General features: G+C 39.6%; 1 protein-coding gene across 5 annotated transcripts in view; it reads right to left on the minus strand.

The window, feature by feature from the left end:
• Window positions 1-19375, minus strand: part of FAR1 (fatty acyl-CoA reductase 1) — a 55071-nt gene that overhangs the window by 18536 nt on the left and 17160 nt on the right. For 2 of the 5 annotated variants that reach the window (XM_033928847.1, XM_033928842.1), the window contains exons 3-8: window positions 14822-14997; window positions 11672-11851; window positions 8118-8295; window positions 5121-5165; window positions 4860-4987; window positions 3522-3589 (exon numbers count right to left, since the gene is read on the minus strand). In XM_033928847.1, the coding sequence (XP_033784738.1) occupies window positions 3522-3589; window positions 4860-4987; window positions 5121-5165; window positions 8118-8295; window positions 11672-11851; window positions 14822-14997 (775 nt within the window). Of the gene's footprint in view, window positions 1-298; window positions 471-3521; window positions 3590-4859; window positions 4988-5120; window positions 5166-8117; window positions 8296-11671; window positions 11852-14821; window positions 14998-19375 lie in introns of all 5 variants that reach the window. The other 3 variants (XM_033928844.1, XM_033928846.1, XM_033928845.1) reach the window with 3 other exon arrangements.

A 19375-nucleotide genomic window follows, 5' to 3' on the forward strand; every position in this document is an offset into this window, starting at 1 on the left:
AATTCGACACAATTAGGGCTTGAAGTCAAAGTACCTCAAGTCATCAATAAAAACTCCAGTATTGATTGGCTTGTAACATTACATGTCTTTTTATTTATTTGTTTGAATTATATTGCCCGTCCCCTCCCACACCAAAAACACCCCCATGCAAAACAAAACAAAACACTCATGAGTCCCTTTTTTCAGAAGATGGTAACACGTGACAAAGCTAAGCCATTGTTAAAATGCATGTTTAGATGAGGGATGGGTTTCTTTAGAATGTCAGAGGAACAGAAAAGACAGAGCTAGTCACCATTACCTTGGGCTTCTTCCAGTAATCCTGAGGTAGATATCATACAGGAATGCTGGGGCCTTATGGCTTACAGCAATCCAGTAGTGATATAAGAGGTGATTGGAGGTTAGATTTACATTGGGCCGTCTGAAGGCCTGTTCGAGAGGATTCCTCTTGAAAGTGGAAATTACATGGTATTCTGAGAAAGAAAAGTTGTGTAACAGCTTTGATAATAACCATGTAACGAACTCAGAAAAATTAATTTTTCTTTTACAAAAGTCAATCTTGCATGCTAAGAAATGAACAATAAAATCTTGCTGTATGAATTGAAACCCCCCAAACTTGCACTGCCTGTCTTAAAGTGGTAAAATATGGCTTTATGACAGATTTCTACCACATTCTTTGCCTAAGAGGTTAGCTTTTAAAAAGAAATTCCATCTCTACTGAAATAGTTCATACTTGGCCCAGGATTCAACTCAAAAATATTTCATAAGACCTTGTTTTTATTGCACCTCGCTATAGCTTCTCTCTTTCTGTTCCTCTTTCCAAATACCTATTACATTTGCACCTAAAAATAAAATACTTCAGTAATTTCAGAGCTCTGGAAATTCTACACTGTGACTTTTCTACGTAGTATCAAATTTTGTTAACCAGAAAGTCTAAAATGACTTCACAACTCTGTAAGCATCAGGTTCTACAGTATAACTGCTTAAATTTCAAGAAGAATTAAATTTAGAAATTGGGACTTAAAAGCAGTTTCTCTTAATATAAATTTTTCCAGAATTAAGCAATAATTACACTTTTTTAATATTTGATTTTTTTTTTTTTTTTTTTACATTTTACAATGGTAGAACTGAGTTAAATATGGTCAATGAAGTGGACACAACAGAAGCAGAGGAAGGATTGGAGCTTAGAAACCTTGGTTAGCAACAAGCTCAGAGATCAAGTCATCAAGGTATACCTTGTGGGTGGCAGAACCTGTAGGGACGGTGGCATGGCTCTGGTGCATGACAAAGCCTTCTCCTTGCTAAGTCTGTCACTGCTGCCACCCTCCTACCTCTTCCCAGGCCAGCCCAAGCCTTAAGCACCAGTTCAAAAGGGGAGATGTTGGCAAACTGGTGGGTGGACGTCAGGAAAGGAAAGTGTGTGATTTCGGCAAGTGTAGAGAATTACTATTTCTTATTGCATCTTCTAAATAAAGAAACTGATTTATATGTCAGTTTACTTAAATGTTAAAATCATTTAAGAAAAAAGTGCAAATAATACAAAAGCATTCTTAAATGTTAAAATATCTAGAAAAATAAGAATTTTGTGAAATATTTAGGTGTCATTCCTGCTCCTTTTGCTGGTCTGGCATGTTGCAGAGTACGTACACCCTCTCTAGAGGAAAGCAATCTCTGCTATTGTGCAATGCCAATAAATGCAATGTATCAGAGGGGGCAGCTAGCCAACAGCTGTTGCTGCAACACCTGGCCTAAATATAATGGGAGGGAGGGGTGTAACAGGGAGAAAAATTTACCACCAAGCTGCCCGTGAAGATTAATTATATTACAGCCCCAGAGAAAGCTGGTCCCAACTGAAGCCCAAAAAAATCTAAATAAAACTCCAGGGCCAGAAAAATATAAATATTAAAGACCCCTTTAAAATGAAAAGCAGGAAGTAAATAGTAAAAAAAAATTGAGCTGTTTAAATCTTGATGCAAATATTCCCAAGGAAAACACAGTGGTTCCCAACCCTGTCATAGAGGCATCCCTAACTGGTTGGGTTTTCAGCATTTTCTAATGTATTCATATTCCAGCACTGTGTTCCAATGTATGGACATTGTGTGTCAGTTTACCAGGGTTTTTCTGTATCTAAAGCCTGTTTTATACTGATGGCTTTAATAGAATTGCACAGCTATATATACGTTGATAAGCACACCTGCTAAGAAGACGGTGTGTACTTATATGTGCGTCGAGTGTAGGTGTTCTTCAAGTGCACAGCTGGAGGGTACACATGTACTTCACAAAATACACAAGTACATGCACAGAGGACACACATTTACACCTACCTTGGAGCCGATGGATCTATGTCCATAAGAATTTGTATGCTACTGGGGTCAATTCAGGGGTTCTCAATTTTGACAAACTTAATCAGCATCTGAAATTTGTCATTCGGTTTAGGCCTAAAAAGAAATAGAAAATGGAACCTCCCCTAGCAGAGAGCAGGTCCCCCTGAGCCGGCACCCCCCCCCCCCAACCACAAGCCCTCCACCATTCCACCCACCCCAAGAGGCCCTCCCTTTAAATGCCCTGGTGGTCTAGTGGTCTTTTTCAAGCAAGAGCGGTTCCTAGTCACTCTTGCCTCTGCTGGTTCCTCAGCCAAAATAACTGCTGAGACTGCTACAAAAGGTCCTGGCTGTCATTTTGCAATGGCATGGGCAGGAGCAACTGAGGACTACTCCTGCCTCTCTGTTGGTTCCAACTGCAAAATGGCAGCCAGGGTCTTCATCAGCAGTTTTGTGAAAGTCCTCGCAGCCATTTTGGCTGAGGAACTGGAGGGCAAGGACAATCCCCAGTCACTCTTGCTTGGAAGAGACCATTAGGCATTTAAAGGCCCGGGAAAGGCTTTTGGGGGGGGGGGAAAGATGGAGGGGGTTGTGGTCAGGGGTGGGGTGGCTGGCCCAGCATGACCCACTCTCTCCTGGGGGTGCGGGGAGAGTGGCAGCAGGCTCGGGAGCAGGCAGAGAGTGGGGGAAGACCTGGATTTCAGGCCAATTCTGATACCAAAACTGAAATCTGGTTGGCCTCTAGTTATCTTTATAAAATACACAACTTTTTTAGGCTTTCTACACTGGCTATCCAGACCGTCATACTATTTGTGTGCAGCTCTAGATGGGGATGAGAAGTACTGCATTTAAACGACAGCACTCTATTGTTGGACCAACTACAACTAAGGTAAAGTATGTTTAAATTTATAACTTTATCACTTAAGCTCTCTCATGTAACTAAGTCCCATTTGCACTTTTTAAAAGTGCAGTATATTGTAGCTGCAATGTTGCAATAAAACAAATTCACGGTCCTTTCCATCAAAATTGTGTTCAACGTGTAGACAAGGGACTTCCAGAAGAAACCTTTTTACTAAAAGTTTCCACCGCTCCCTAGATTCTATGGAGCTAAATTCTCCTCCTAGGCTGCACTTAACCAGCTGATACTAGTATAAATTTAGTAATTCCACATGGAGACAAAGAAGGAAACAGCAAACATCATACCAACTTCTCCCCAGTGAAAAGGATTGGTGCCACCTGTTGTACAGTTGTACACTATGATGTTTCTTGGTCTGCAAGATGATTCAAACAAAAGCAAAAAGTTAAGTACAACAAGCAGCAAAAAAAAAAAAGGTTTAAAGAATGTATTTCCCTCCCCCTCTTATCGTCTATTTCAAGAAGCAGTTAACACTGCACATTTTAGGGCAACTTTGATGTCAAAAGTTTAATAAAATTTTTGATCATATCACATTATCACAGGTTCAATATACAAATTTTAAAAAGGGAATAACAGTATGTTTTGGGGAATTAAAAAGCTTGGACAATGACAAATAGACAATGTCAAAAACATAAGGGCAGTGGGAGGAACTACAATGATTAAAGACAATGAGAACATTCTCATTCACTCTTTGGTCATTTCTAGACTTGATTATTGCAACACATTGTATGTATCATGGTATAACCCAGAAAGAAATAAGAAGACTACAAATTATACAAAATACAGCAATAAAAATTGTTACTAACTCAAAAAAATATGATCATGTCACACCTCTTCTACAAAAAGCACACTGGTTACCAATCTCGCATAGAATAATTTATCAAATCGCACTGATAACTTTTAAAATCCGACAAACTAACGCACCAATATTTCTGGATCATTTTCTGACTATCCCTTCTTTAAAAGTAATAGGTACTAGGAGATCTACCATTTTTTTGGTTACAACACCCCAGCTCTGGAACAATTTACCAATTTACTTACATGGTGAATCCTCCTTAGAAAAATTTAAAAGCTTATTAAAAAGTTACTTGTATAAGGACGCATTTGAGACATAGATAGGATAATTCATCTATCATTAATGCTTATGCTCTAATTTTAATTAGACCTTATGTATAGGTCGCAATTTCCCTAACCCTCTCCTCTAGACTTAGCCATGTTTTCAAAATCATTCTTTGTTGCCCTCCAGATGTTTTTTTCCCCTAAATGTATCTTTATCTTCTTTAAAGAATAGAGTTCATCCCTCTCTCTTTTTGTATCGGTAATTATTTGTACGTTACACTGTACATTTATTTGTATAAAATTGTTTTATTTTTTGTCTCCTAAATTTTAAATTCTCATACGCACTGAAGTATTTGACGTTGCGTGTACAACAAACTTTTAATAAACTTGAAGGGAGTAACAATAGGTTAAGACATATCTAATTTAGTGGCCTTGTGTCGGATATCATGCAATGCACACAAAACATTTTCAGTTTTGCTAGATTTTAATCAATACAGCACAAGTTAAATCAATGCAATTGACTACAACCCCCCCCCCCCCATCCCCAAAAGAAGCTATATGGTCACCTGGTATACCTGTTAACTCCTGAATACCAGGCAGCTGCTAAAGTTGTATTGACAGCTACATCTACTGGAACAAGATCTGCTACTGCACTGTTCGAGGCTCTCATGGTACGGAGGATGCCCTTGCCAGCCTTATAGAGAAAAAAAAATTAGTACTCAGCCTTTGGTAGTACAAAAAAAGACAATATAAAGCTACAAAATTTCTTTAACCATCCCCCCCCCCCCCAAACAAACCAAAAACCAAACACATAGAAAACCACTTACTGCAATAAAAAGACCACTGGGTCCATTGAAGTTATCAATCCAACCCTGTCATAAAATGTTTAAAAAGGAAAAAAACAACAACAAGAAGTTATCTTCCTAAATTAAAGCTGCAACGATCTCTGTAATACTATTACAATGTAGATGCATGCAGTGCTAGAGACACATATAAGAGACTGTAAGCTCTCCATAGCAGGAATTATCTACTCAAGGCATACAAAGCCACATTTCTATGAGTATGTATCAACAAGCCTATGATCAAAGGGATCCAGGGATTATGACTTAAAAAAAATAACCTCCAAAATACCTATTGTACCTGAATGCAACTTGCCTTGAACTATTGAGAAAGGCATGAACTAAAGCCAAATCTCTTTACATCCAAAATAGGATCACAAAACCTTTTCTCACATTTGTGCTATTGAGTCCCAGAGTATCTTTGCAAACACCATGCGGCTTTTCTTCAACAGTGGCTTCTTTCTTGCAATCCTTCCTTGAAACTGTTACCAGACATTTTTCCAGTCTGAACCACAGACCTTCCTCAGCATTTATTTTTAACATACATCTATCGATTTGGTAGGGACAGCCTGAAGCACTGTCTTGGTTGTGTCAAATTGTTTCCTCTTTACAGTGCCCACAGGGATAATCAAATACACTGACATATTCTTAGAGCCTTTCTCCTATCTATACTTTTGAATAACTTTATCCTGGAGATTTCTTTTGACATCTTTGCATTTAACTGGTTTAGACCTTTGGTTTAAATTCACTTAGAAAAAGAGCTCGATTCTTTAGCCGGGAGCATTTAAATCAGCTCAGCTACAGGCACTGGTCACTGGCAGTTTCTGGAACCAGACCTAAGCTGGATTTATTAGGAAAAAGGATGTGAACACTAAATCAGAACAATTTGGTTTCTTAATTACTTCTCAAATATTTTAGTAATTGTTTTTTCACATTGACATGTATAGTATGTTGCGTGAACAACCTCCTATTATTTTTTAGACAGAAGAATGTGAAAAATGGGAAGATCAAGATGACGTCAGGAGCAGGCTGCGCAGCTCGTTTTGTCTGTGCTAGTGATCGCGGTTGTACTTTCCCGGTTACAACATGGGAAAGAGAAAGGGAGCCTCTCTCTCTAATCCTCCGGCAACCAGAATTCCCCAGCGTCTAGTCCAGACAATAATAACAGGCGCCTTCACCCGCTCAGGTGAGGATATCTGATCTACCTCAGGGGAGAGCCCGGTTTCTGTAGGCGATCCTAGTGCGGGAGCAAGCCAGGCATCGTTGAGCCCGGAGCAAAGACTGGTTCCTCCCCAACCTGGAAGTGATTTGCTGCTGGAGTTTCACCGCCCTGTGAGGGAAGTTTGAACTTCAGCTTGGGAGGAATGCCTGTACTGGCTTCTATGGAAAAAACTGTCAGCGTTTCCCCTGCAACACAGAGGAGATGAGGTGCTTCGGGAGGGAATGTTATCAACTTTGGGGTATTGGAAGACCTAGAAAGAATTGATATTGAAGCATTGTTGCAGGCCATATCAGTCATGGACTCCAACCTAAAATTGAGCCTTTCTACACTTAAAATGGATTATGGAACTGTCTTCTCCAAAGTGGAACAACAGGGGGTACTACTATCTAATTTAAATGAAAAGGTGGAGAAACAAGAGGAAAAGTTAAATGAAAGTAGTGGAATTGGTTAAAGAAAGATATTTTATATCATGGAAAATAGAGAACTTTGAAAACCAAATGAGGAAAAATAATTTGAGACTTTTGAATTTTCCTAAATGCCCTATTATATCACCAATTGAGATGGCAAGGATATATTTCCGTGAGATATTAGCCATTCCATCAGAAAATTTACCCCCAATTGTGAGCATATTATTTGAATATTAATAAAACTCAAGGGAATCTCTGCTCCTATTGAAACTCCAGCGGATAAAGTTGTGGACATGAGTCTATCTACATTCCTGGAAAGTTCCTTCAAAGTCATAACGGATAGAACTACCATGTTGATAACTCTCGCCTTGGAAAGTGATAGGGAACATATTCTGTGTCTGTATTTCCATCATATTAATGATCAGTTTCTTGGCTCAAATATTCATATTTTTCTGGACATTGCTCAGAGTATTCAGAGAAGAAGCCAAGAATTCTTGCCCTGGGAGGTACAATTCTTGTAAAATTTCCTGCAAAATGTTATGTTTCTTATCAAAATAAGAATTTTTTTTTTTTTTTAAACCCTAAACAGCTATTAGATTTCAGTGGGTCAAAAGAAGGGTGGGTAACCATGGCTAATGATGTATGACCTACCACTCTGTGCACGTACCGGCAGTAGGACAATTTATTTATTGCCGCTATTCTAATAAGTTCAATTAGAAATAATGTGGTAAATTTTTCCTTTCTTGATCTCCAATATTGTGGGCTAAATAGGAGTCAAATTTTTTTCGTTCGATTCATTTGATTTGTATCAAGTTGTAAGTTTAATGCTTGATTATAAAATTGGAAATCTTATTTTTTAAAAAGTGTGAAAAATGTGCAAGAGTAAAGACTTCTACAAGGCACTATATAGTGGTTGATATTATACTTTAAAAGTTAATGATAACAAGTAAGAGGTTTCACATAACTTTACTACAAGGCGTGAAGACTTTAGTTTGGAATATAGCAACATAAAATCTTTAAGTAGTAGTCCCTGCAGAGTGTAAATATGTGTATTGGGAGTTTCTCAGCCCATCTCATTAGATTAATGTTGCATAATCAATCAGTCTAGCCCCAAACTGCTTTTGCTACATATGCCTCCAGGATTAAACAAGTTTATCATATCACCTTTCATCTTTGGCTTCTTGGTATATACAAACAGTCAACGTCAATAAATAGAAAGGAGATTTAATAAAAAGGCTGCTATTTACATGAGAGCCGAGATTAAATTGCAAGCCTTCTCTGAACTCTGACCTAAATCTCCAACATTATACTCTGAAACTTTAACCAGCTCATAAGCTTTAACTAAGAGTGACTTACAGGAAAAGGCTCTTTCCAGCTGGCACCAACGATGGACGGCCTCACAATAGCCACATTAAATTTTCCAACTTCCTGTTGCACAATATATTCTGCCAAGGCCTTTGTGTAGGTATATGTATTTGGACTGTCACCGATCAGTTTGGGAGTGATATCATTTACTAGGCTATCATCCATCCACCTACATGAGAGTTATGAGAGAGGTTAGCGAGCTCAAATCATAAAACAAGTAAATTATCTGTGCAATAAAATGACGCTGGAGTGCAGAACTGGTCACATCAAATCGTTAAGAATTTAAAAGAAATTATAAAAGATGTAGAACACACCTTAAAATACCCAAAAGAAAACTAGTTAACACTAGTTTATCTGTATTTCAAGCCACAATATAGTAAATCTGTTCTCTAGAGCAGTGGTTCCCAACCCTGTCCTGGAGGACCACCAGGCCAATCGGGTTTTCAGGCTAGCCCTAATGAATATGCATGAGAGAGATTTGCATATAATGGAAGTGAGAGGCATGCAAATCTGCTCCATGCATATTCATTAGCGCTAGCCTGAAAACCCGATTGGCCTGGTGGTCCTCCAGGACAGGGTTGGGGACCACTGCTCTAGAGGACTGGAATTTAGAAACACAAAATTCTATTACTTTCAAATTAGAATTAATACTACTGCAAAGCAGTAATAATTACTGCGTGTTCTTTTTTTATTAACACTACCCGAAATATTTCCTTTTTTATGAATTTCAGTTTCATTTCCTGCCTCCCTCTTCTACCTCAAACCAGGTTACAAGAATTTTTTTTAGCAAAGGCAGAAACACTGCTTCAAAAAGGTCTCAATAGCTCCTTAAGTCAATCTTGGTAGAGCATGATTTTACACAGGAAGACAGCAAAGGGTAAAGAGAAATATTTATTCAGTCAAATTTAGAGGGGGAACTAGTAAAACTTGTTAGTGACAAGCTGCATGAGGCAGGTCACACCTGTCCTGTGCCTGGATGTCTGGGAAAAAGGGACACTAATAACTTTCTGCATAAAGGAAAAATTATGTCTTACCTGATCATTTTCTTTCCTTTAGGTGCAGCTGATGAATCCAGAGAGTAGTGGGCTATGCCCATCTACCAACAGGTGGAGGTAAGAGTGCAGATTCTAAACTCTGGCTTAATGAATGGCAAGCTTTCTGGTCAATCAATATTGCTCATAACAAACAATGCGCCAATGACACCGTTATAAACTCCTTTCCCACACAGAAACAACGAAAACCAACTACAACTTAATAGTAGTATAGAGAAACTGAATTGCAAACACAGACAAAAGAGAAACTAGTTCTGTTTAAATTCTAACCTAGATAACTGAAAAACCCCAGGATGGAACCCTGGTTTCATCTGCTGCTCCTAAAGGAATGAAAATTATCCGGTAAGACATTATTTTTCCTTCCTTAACGCCAGCAGTAGATGAATCCAGAGAGACTAGTGGGATGTAGTAAAGCATTTCTTATATTAGGAATGCCCCCAAAATGCCCCCGCCAGGACAGACTCCCCAAAGACGGCATCCGCCCATGTCGCCGTATTTAGCTGATAATATTTTGAGAATGATTGCTGGGAAGACCACATTGCCATCCAACAAATCTCTTCCAAAGAAAAACACCACGATTCCGCCCTGGTAGAACACACATTAAACGCTGTAGGAAAAGCCCGACCATATGAAATGTAAGCTAAAACAATTACCTCTTGAATCCACCGTGCCACAGCCAACTTAATGGCTGCGGATCCCTTATTACTACTGGAGAATAGGACAAAGAGATGGTCAGACCTGCAAGTACTGAACAAGAACCCAGTGAACATCCAGCAGCCTCAAAGATCGGAACTGCTGTACATAATCCTCCTCCTTGAAGGAGGGCAGAAACAGAGATTAACTGATGTGAAACTCTGATACCACCTTTGGCAGGAAGGAATAAACTGTGTGAATTGTTACTCCTGCTTCTGAAAAACAAAGAAATGGGTCCCTATAAGCTAACGCCGGCAACTCTGAGATCATCTACGCTGAGGAAATCGCTATGAGAAAAACTGTTTTGACTATGAGATCTTTTGAGTGTAGCCTTCTTTAGTGGCTCAAATGGAGCCCGTTGCAAAGCTCGCAAGTCCGGATTAAAACTTCAGTCCAGGCAAGGCTTCCTTAGGAGGAGGCTTAAGGATATAAACCACCTTCTAAAACCGAACTACAACTGGCTGTGAAGCTAAGGAGGAATGGGATATTTGACCCCCTATAGCACATAAGTGCTGCAACTTGGACCCAGTGAATTGTACACCAGACCTTTAGACAGCCCCTCCTGCAGGAAGGATAGAATTCACGAAAGTGACGATTGAAATGGCAAAATGCCTCTTTGAGCACACCATGAGTTGAACACTCTCCACACTCTAGCATAAACCTGGATGTTGAATGCTTCTTTGCCTGTAAAAGAGTGGTAGTCACCTTGTCCAAGCAAATTAGCGCATGCTAACCACCATGCCACTGCAGTAACAATTGGCATGCTCGTGGAGAAGCAGTTAGCATGTGCTAATTTGCACATTAGTTGCTTAGCACAGTTAGTAAAGGATCCCCTAAGCTCCCTTAGTTGTTTACTATGTGGAAACACAAGGGGTAAGAGGTAAGGCCCTGAGAGCCAAAGTAAATGATTCCCTAACATATATTACAACCAGCCCCGATACCTGAATTTCTCGCCCTACCAGTCAGTTGTGCACCAGTTCTACTGCAGGAAATGGAATCTGCAGCCCTGGTGATGACAAAACTTTTCTTGGTTCATGTCAGAGGACTGACTTGCCCACTGCTGCAGAGCCCGATGGGACACGAGACTGTATTGGGCCCCTTGGACTTAGCACAACTCCCATGTGATTGAATGGCTGTGTGAGAGGGTGAAGAAAGGCATGCTGTGAATAGCTAGATAAGCAGTGTTGATCTAACAATGGTTATGAGCCTGAAGCTTTCTTTTATGAATCCCTCACAGAGCATGGCAATTGGCATTATGTGTGTCCTCCCTCATTCTCAGTGAAATCTGCCATGAGATTCCTAAGTAACATTTGAGAATCTCCAACTTACATAAATATATTTCAACATTGCTCTGACTTTAGAGAGCGAGGTGACACAGGCTAGTCTGTTAGGGCACTGGTCTTTGACCTAAGGGCTGCCGCGGGAGCAGACTGCTGGGCACGATGGACCACTAGTCTGACCCAGCTGCGACAATTCTTATGTTCTTTGAAAAATATCCAGCTCTGGGTTTTTCATTGGTTCTCCCACCAAATGTTTGTATAGTACGTAATTTTTCCTTTTTATTTTCTCTTTGGTTTTGACTAAGTCATGTTGAAATTTTGCAAATGCATTTTTCTTTATCAAGCTATGGTTCTGCGAGTTCTACACAGAGAATAAAAAATAAAATTAGATACAACTTATAATCTTTAATACTGCTGCTCAAGGCAGAGGTCCACATTCAGCCTTGCCTTGACAGCTGGTTGCATTTGCTAAAAGTCCTAGACAGATACAAAATAAATGATAGGAAATCAAAACACCTACTCCAAAGCTTCAATCAGCTTCCTAGGGTCCAACGGTGGAGGATAGATAATTTCATCAATGTGCTTTCGGTTGCAGTTAGCAAATGCTGTCGACACATGAACATACACTTCCAGCTTCTTCATTCTCTGGGCTAAAGAAAGGAGTTCCCGAGTTGCAATCACATTCAGCTGCATAGCATCTCTGTTGGCAAATAATAATAGAAAATGTTAAAAATTTGAGATTAAAATACCGTAGCACAAGTAGCACATAAGCTAGCTAGACACAACTGGATATCACCATGTAATAACAATACTGTGTTGCACAATTCTTCTTCAAGAAAAATTCAACAAAGATGTATAAATCTCCACTATTCTAAGAGCATTTTTAAGAGAAGATAGATCTTTGTTATCTTATAAGAATCTTTGATGAAAAACCTCAGATTCTACTGGGAGGGAGGGGAGTAGACTAGCCAATTATATTTGATCATTCGACTCCCAGGCTCTTGGTGTTTGTATAAGACATAACTTGGAGGACCTGTTAGGAAATGAAGAGCTGGATTGGGGCTAACTTATTTCTATCTTAAGATGCTGCACAGTGTTATTTCCCCAAAGGATTCTGGACAACTTTTGGGGCACATGCTCTTAATCTTGAAACCCTAAAAAAGCAAATCCTAGGGCTATGCACAGCACAGAGTTACAGGAGTGCCAATTTATACATAGGGCCTATTGCTCTCAAAAACACAAGCATTCAGGGCAAATTCTCAACAGACATCTGTGTGTTCCAAGTGTCAATGAGCTGATGTTAATTACCTCTAGAATGCTGGGCAAATATTCAAGAAAAGAAAGGGTTTTTTGCAGATCTGAGAGCGATATGTACAAGCGCTCCCTTCTAGAGCTTGTGGTTTTATTTTGAATGACATTGGCGGGCCCAATAAATTGGACTTGTCTTTATGTTCCTCTGAGCAGGGGTGGATTTGGGGATTGCAGGGAAGTATATTCAGCCAACTCTGACCTTTGTACTGATGTGGCTATAAGTGTAGAGGCCACAAAGGTATTTGGATGAGATTTTTATTTTATTTTTTATTTAGAGGAAGCAGCTCCAAATATCTACCTTCAAATATTGGTGGTGGTGGTGGTGGTGGTGGTGGGGGAGTCGGAGGAATGAAAATTGGATATCGTTTGTTGATTGGCTTATATTGTTAACATTTTGTCTTCCATCAACAGAGAAATTTTAAAATTAATTCCCCACTATTTGAATCTTCCTAACACAGGAAGAAACTAAAGGATCATTTTTCCACCTCCCCCCAGATATAAAACATGAGAAAAGTCTAAGTGAGTTTGGGTCTCAATTAATGAGTATGTCTACCTTTTCTGGACTATGTTTATTCTGTACCCTGGAACATTTGCTGAGCCTTAGAAGATACTTAGATTAAGAGGAAACTGATTCACTGCTGAAGAAACTATACTGCTACCCTGTAAAAACTGCAAGTCCTAGCCAAAATTACTGCCTTTTCCATTGTCATGTCATAAACACCCTCTACAAGTCTTCCAATTGTTCATAGGAAGTTGAAAGTGCAATGGGTGAATATCAAACACAACAAAATAACATAACATAACATCGTATTTCTATACCGCATAACCATAAGTTCAATGCGGTGTACAAAAGTTACATAATTAACAAAAAGAGGACAATAGATAACTAATCGACCAAATACAGTGATACCTTGGAATCTGAACTTAATCTGTTCCAGAACCCTCTTCAAGTTCCAAATCGTTCACGTTCCAAGACAATTTTTCCCATTTAATATAATAGAAACTGGATTAATCCGTTCCTGGGTCCCACGAACTCAAATTTTAACAGTAAATAAACTGGATTTTAAGGTAAAATATTAACAAATAATAATAATACAGTACAGTATTTTTCTCACTACACAAAGGCGAAAATCACATGAGATGCTTCCACTACAGCTTCCGAAAATGAACTGGACGACGTATGGGTGGCCTGAGCGCTGGGGAAACGTATGCCCAAACACACACGAACAACGTGCAGGGCGTTCGGATTCCATTCCGGGGCACAAATACACACGAATGTGCAGGGTGTTCGTATTCCAAAGCAGCGTTCGGATTCCAGGGCAAAATTTGCTTGAATTTTTTTGCTCGGATTCCAAGTTGTTTTAGTTCTGGGACGTTTAGATTCCAAGGTATCATTGTACTTAGAAAAAAGTTAAGACTTCAATTGTTTTCTAAAATGTTCATAAGAATAAGATGTATAGCTTCTCTTTCATAGACTGAAGCATACTTTGCCAAAATGTCAATGCTAACACTGTAGCAGGCCTTCCTCCTCTACTGCATACACATCCTTTGAGTATTTCCAAGCTCAAAGTCACCAGCACTTAGGGGAGGGCACTGCTGCAGTTACCACCATGGATCATAGTAGAAGGAAAGACAAGTAAAGAATAACTTCTTAGGAAGCATGGGACAGAGGTAAAACTAGGGAAGAATAGAGGTAAGAAGCAAAGAAGAAAATGGAAGCAGGAGCTTTAACCCTTTCAGGACCAAGGGACATATTTGTCCCATAACTTTAAAATCCTATAAATTTTGATTGGGATAGTCTACAGTTCTAAATTTGATATGTACGGATTCCATATGATACTGCCTTTATGTAAACAAACTGGTTCCGACATTCATTCATTAGCGTCGTTGCCAGATTGACGAGAAGATTCACTTGCCACACTGTCCATAAGCCAGAAGTTTGATTTTTAAAAAAAAAAAATAATGATATTTCACAAAAAAAATCAATTTTTTGGCATCTGCAAGCCCTTTTTACCATAAAAATGTCGTCAAAACCACAAAAATTAGCCTACGATCCTTATGGTCCTGAAAGGGCTAAGGCCAAAAAAAAAGGATTTGGGAATGAGATTATAGGGATGCACAGAAAAAAAAAAAGACAAACAACTGAAAAGAAAATAACTATAATGGATAAAGGAAAACTAAAATATTTCAGAAGCTCTGCAGCCAGAATATTTAAGATAAATGTTCAGTTATTAAACAATATTTTCTATTTTAACTCAATATAAAATGTACCAGAGAACTGTCACACAATTTTGGGAAACCAAGTCATTGATAGGAGACCATGAATCCTTGTAAAATCCATAGAAAGGCTAACACTCACCTCAGGGATTCATTAAATCGGACAGTGGCAGCACAATGGAATATGATATCAATGCACTCTATTAGCATCTCTTTGTCAGATTCGCTCAGATCCAACTCGGGCTGCGTAAGTTCACTACTGACTGCCATCACCTTGTCTGTCCACTGTGGTTGCTCATCTCTCACCCTGTCAAACAGCTACCAGAGGAAACAAAAAAAAAAAGGCAAATTTACAAATGACCTGTGTTGAAACGCCAATAAACATGGGAACTATTCACTACTAATAATTTTCTTCTCATTAATAGATACATTTCACAAGGGCACCACATTCTAAATGAGTGGCTCAAACTCAGTGCTTAGCAAACAACCAGCAAGGTTCTCCACAGGGTATCCACAATGAATATGCATAAAAGATTTAAACACCACAGAAGCAGTACATACAAGTTTCTCAGTCATGTTGTAGGTAAGCTGAAAACCTAACGGACGGGTATACCCAGAGGACTGGGTTGAGAACTAGTATCCTAGAAGACAGCTCTAAGCTACACTGGCTTTTGAATTCAACTGCACTGCTGGCACCCGCAATACCTGATACACCACAAGCCGAACTTCTGGTTCGATACAGATATTTGCGCTTCAGAACCATTCTATGAAGTGATGCATTGGGTTGACAAATCTGCACACAGTATAAATGGATGGAGATAGATCCCACGGGGATGAGAACAAATTTGTCCCCATGTCATTTTCTATGTACATCAGACTCCAAACTACACCCCCACCTCTTTCCCTGGGAACTCTTTTGCACAGGCTGTAATCTTTCGTGCCTATACCTGTAAACAATGACAAATGGTATACGTGATGATTTGGTTAGGCAAAACCTGGTGTTAAGATGAGGTTAAGCCAGTGATTATTGAAAAAAAAAATACAAGTCAATTAAAAAAAAAATTCTCATCGATCTCCAAGACAACACTATGGGGCCTTTTTACAAAGCTGAAGTAATGTGTACATACCACAACAAAGATATGACATATCACGGAGTGCGCTCATGCAGTAATTCGGGGATGTGCATGTGCTACTCTCTAAGAACAGAGAGTGGGCATGTTCTGTGTTAATCAGCACACGGGCATTGCTGCATGCTAACTGGTTAGTGCGGGTTTAGTGCGCGAGACTCTACCACCTACTATACAGGTGGCAGTAAGGGTTCACAAGCTAATTGGAAAATTAGGCGCAGCCATTTGATACTAAAAATAGAAAATCGGCCATTAACAGGTGGGAATGTCCGAATAAGGGTGGGCAAAGGCCATTTTTTGCCACTGTTTGGTAAAAGGGCCCCCTATAATTTCTAAACCAAATTTTTCATGAAGGTACTACATCTCTCGTCACATAGGCCAAACAAAGCACAACATCACAAAATTTAGATGACCCAACACCTAATCTCTGGCTTGTTGTAATAACCACACTATGTTATAAACGCAAATAACTAGAAGGTCCAATCCACCTTCACACTTGGCATTAAATCAAGCACATCTGTGCCCCACCACCCACATAAGAACTTTGAGAGCATACTGTTGCATTTCCATTTTAATATAAAAAAAAGTCTGCAATGAATAAAGCCACTTACCGTATATACTTGAATATAAACCGAGATTTTTGGGACCACAAAGACTGCCCAAAAATGAGGGGGGTCTCTGTTTATATTCAAGTCTTGAACTTTCTTGCTTCCTCACTCTGTCTCTCCCTCCCTCTTTCCGAAGATTACATCCCCTTGCCCACCCGCTAACCAGAGCTTCTGTTCCCATAGGAGGGACCTTATGCAATCTGAGCCTTAGGCCCCTCCCTAGTGCATCCCAGAATGCACCAGGGAGGGGAAGGCCCACCATTTTGAAGAGGCAAGCCTGCTGGCCGGAGATAGGAGGCATCCCTCTGGCCGGCCTTCGTAAACAAGGGGTGGGGGGACCTCCATCATCCACATAAGCATTTTTTTCTCATTAATATAGTTTTGTGTTCTACAAGCTATGTGACAGTGATATACCTAAGTTAAGAGGAGGGTTTTTTTGGCCAGTGATAGATCTTTGTAGGGGAGCCACAGTAGAGACATACTCTTTGTAGCTTCTGAGGCCTTTTTTCCTCCTTAAGTACAATTTAAGTAAAACTCAATATGGCAATTATACTCAGCATTGAATGCTGGAGGATATATTGTTTATGAAAACATGGACTAATGCAGTTTATACATGAATGCCATAAAGTGCGAACATTTATACCTGCTCTCATGCATGTGTTAATGTCTGCACCTTCAATCTAGATGCTCCTGCTGCAGAATTTGTGTTAGTATTTTATCACGAAAGCCAGGTGCCTATCTGTCTATCAAAGAAAAAGCACCTTATTGTAAAACCACACTCTACAGGGTGCTTATGTGAAAATCCAAAGAGAGATTTATTTTGCCTTTATAACACAGGCTTGTAGCCTGACCTCAAGTAAATCACAAACACTCACACACAAATGTGCGCATGTACGTGTGCATTTTATCCCAAATTACAGAAGGGCAGGGATAAAGACTTCAGAAATAAACCAAAAACAAAGAGAGGAACCTCACAAAGAGGCTCTTTTACTAAAGATTAGTGTGTGCCACGTCTCATGGCCCTTAGGCATAAAATAGCATGCACACAAAGCTTTTGTAAAAAGCCCCCAAAGTTTGCACAAGAGAAATCATTATTGGTTATTTATTAAAGACTTATACACAAAGAAACCATGTTTGAAAAGAACATTTTGTGAAAGTTATCATATATTCAGCTGCTTGTGGCAAAAAAAAAAAAGCTGTATTTAGGAAGAGAATTCACGTAGGTACCTTCTTAGAAATGTGAACTTTAAAAAAAAAAAAAAGTCAAATGCCTAAGATATTCAAAAATAAATGGGAGACTGTCCCACCAATCCATAAGGCTTTTTGCCCCTGATGCAGGAATTCTCTGCCGAAATATCTGGATGTTGGGTGTTTGCCTACCTGGCTGTTAGTGAGTTGGCTTAAGCCAGTGTGTTCATAAACACCTGCGATATTTTCCACAACTTTAAACAATAACTGTTATGATATCACCAGCCTTGTGGCACACTGTTGTTATATTTTAATGCAGTGTTTACAACCTTTTTACACCCGTGGACCGGCAGAAATAAAAGAATTATTTTGTGGACCGGCACACTACTAGGACTAAAATTTAAAAATCCCGTTTCTGCCCATCACCTCAGTAACTATAGAAAAATAGACAAACAAATATAGTGCACAATATAGACAGCAGATATAAATTCTCAAAACTGACACGTTTTGATCACTAAATTGAAAATAAAATCATTTTTCCTACCTTTGCTGTCTGGTGATTTCATGAGTCTCTGGTTGCATTTCCTTCTGTCTGTGTATCCTTTCTTTCATTTCTTTCTTTCTTTCTGCACTCAGGCCCAAGAATTGTCCCTTTCTATTCCCTCCCTCCCTCTTTCCTTCCTATGTCCTTAGTGCTCCCAGTGCCTCCTTCCCATGTCTTTAGTGCCCCCAGTGCCTTCTTCCTATGTCCCTCTCACTGCCTTCCACACTTTGTCCCACCCCCACCCCTGAAGCCAGCCAGCCTGCCTGTCTACTTCTCTCCCTCCCTCCCTTCCTGGCCAAAGCCAGCCTGCTTGCCTGCCTACCTCCTTCCCTACCTGTCGCGCAAAAAAAAAAAAAAAGCCTCCCTCCTTCCTTGCCCTGGGTCGGCTGCTATCTTACCACCCTGCTGCTACTAAAGCCGACAGGAAGTTCTGGGCAGGCAGCAATTGGCTGGCCCAGAACATCCTCTCCTACGTCTGAATTGACGTTGGAAAGAAGACTTCCTGTCGGCTTTAGCAGCAGGGCGGTAAGATAGCAGCCGACCCGGGGAAAGGAAGGAGGGAGGCTTTTTTTTTTGCGCGTGACAAGTAGGGACAGGGTCTGAAAATGGGACCTATGGTCACCTTAATCTTGCCGACCCTGCGCAGACTGGCAGAAATTTCCTGCAGACCGGCAAAGGTCCGCGGACCGGCGGTTGAAGAACAGTGCTTTAATGGACACTATAAGACCCTTTAGACACATTTTTAATGTTTTTTGCAGAGGGATATATATTCTGTTGATTTAACCAACTCTGGAGACATCTCAGATAAACACTTTTTAAAATATTGTTTTGTGTATTTTTGACATAATACTGTTTGCTTAAAACATTTTTTAAATATGAACATTATCTTTATGAGGTTGTCACATTTTTTTTCTTATAAGGAGGTATGTGATTATTTGAATAAAGGTTGTAGGTCTCTGGCCAAATACAATTTGATGTGCCATAATTCATGTAAACCGTTCTGAGCTCCTTTGGGAGAATGGTATAGAAAATTTAATAAATAAATACATGTACTCATATGTTCTTCAAAAAATTATTTTCTAACACTGTTTCTGGTTTTATGTGTGAACCTTTAAACATGAGCAAATATTAATGGAGTCCCTCTGTTTTGCATGTACAGTATATTTCTCAAAATATACATTCCATCCCCGTACCATCCCTGCAAGCTCTGTCCTCATCTGCACAAGCCT

This window comes from Geotrypetes seraphini, chromosome 19 (assembly GCF_902459505.1).
Source record: "Geotrypetes seraphini chromosome 19, aGeoSer1.1, whole genome shotgun sequence".
Lineage (NCBI taxonomy): Eukaryota > Metazoa > Chordata > Amphibia > Gymnophiona > Dermophiidae > Geotrypetes > Geotrypetes seraphini.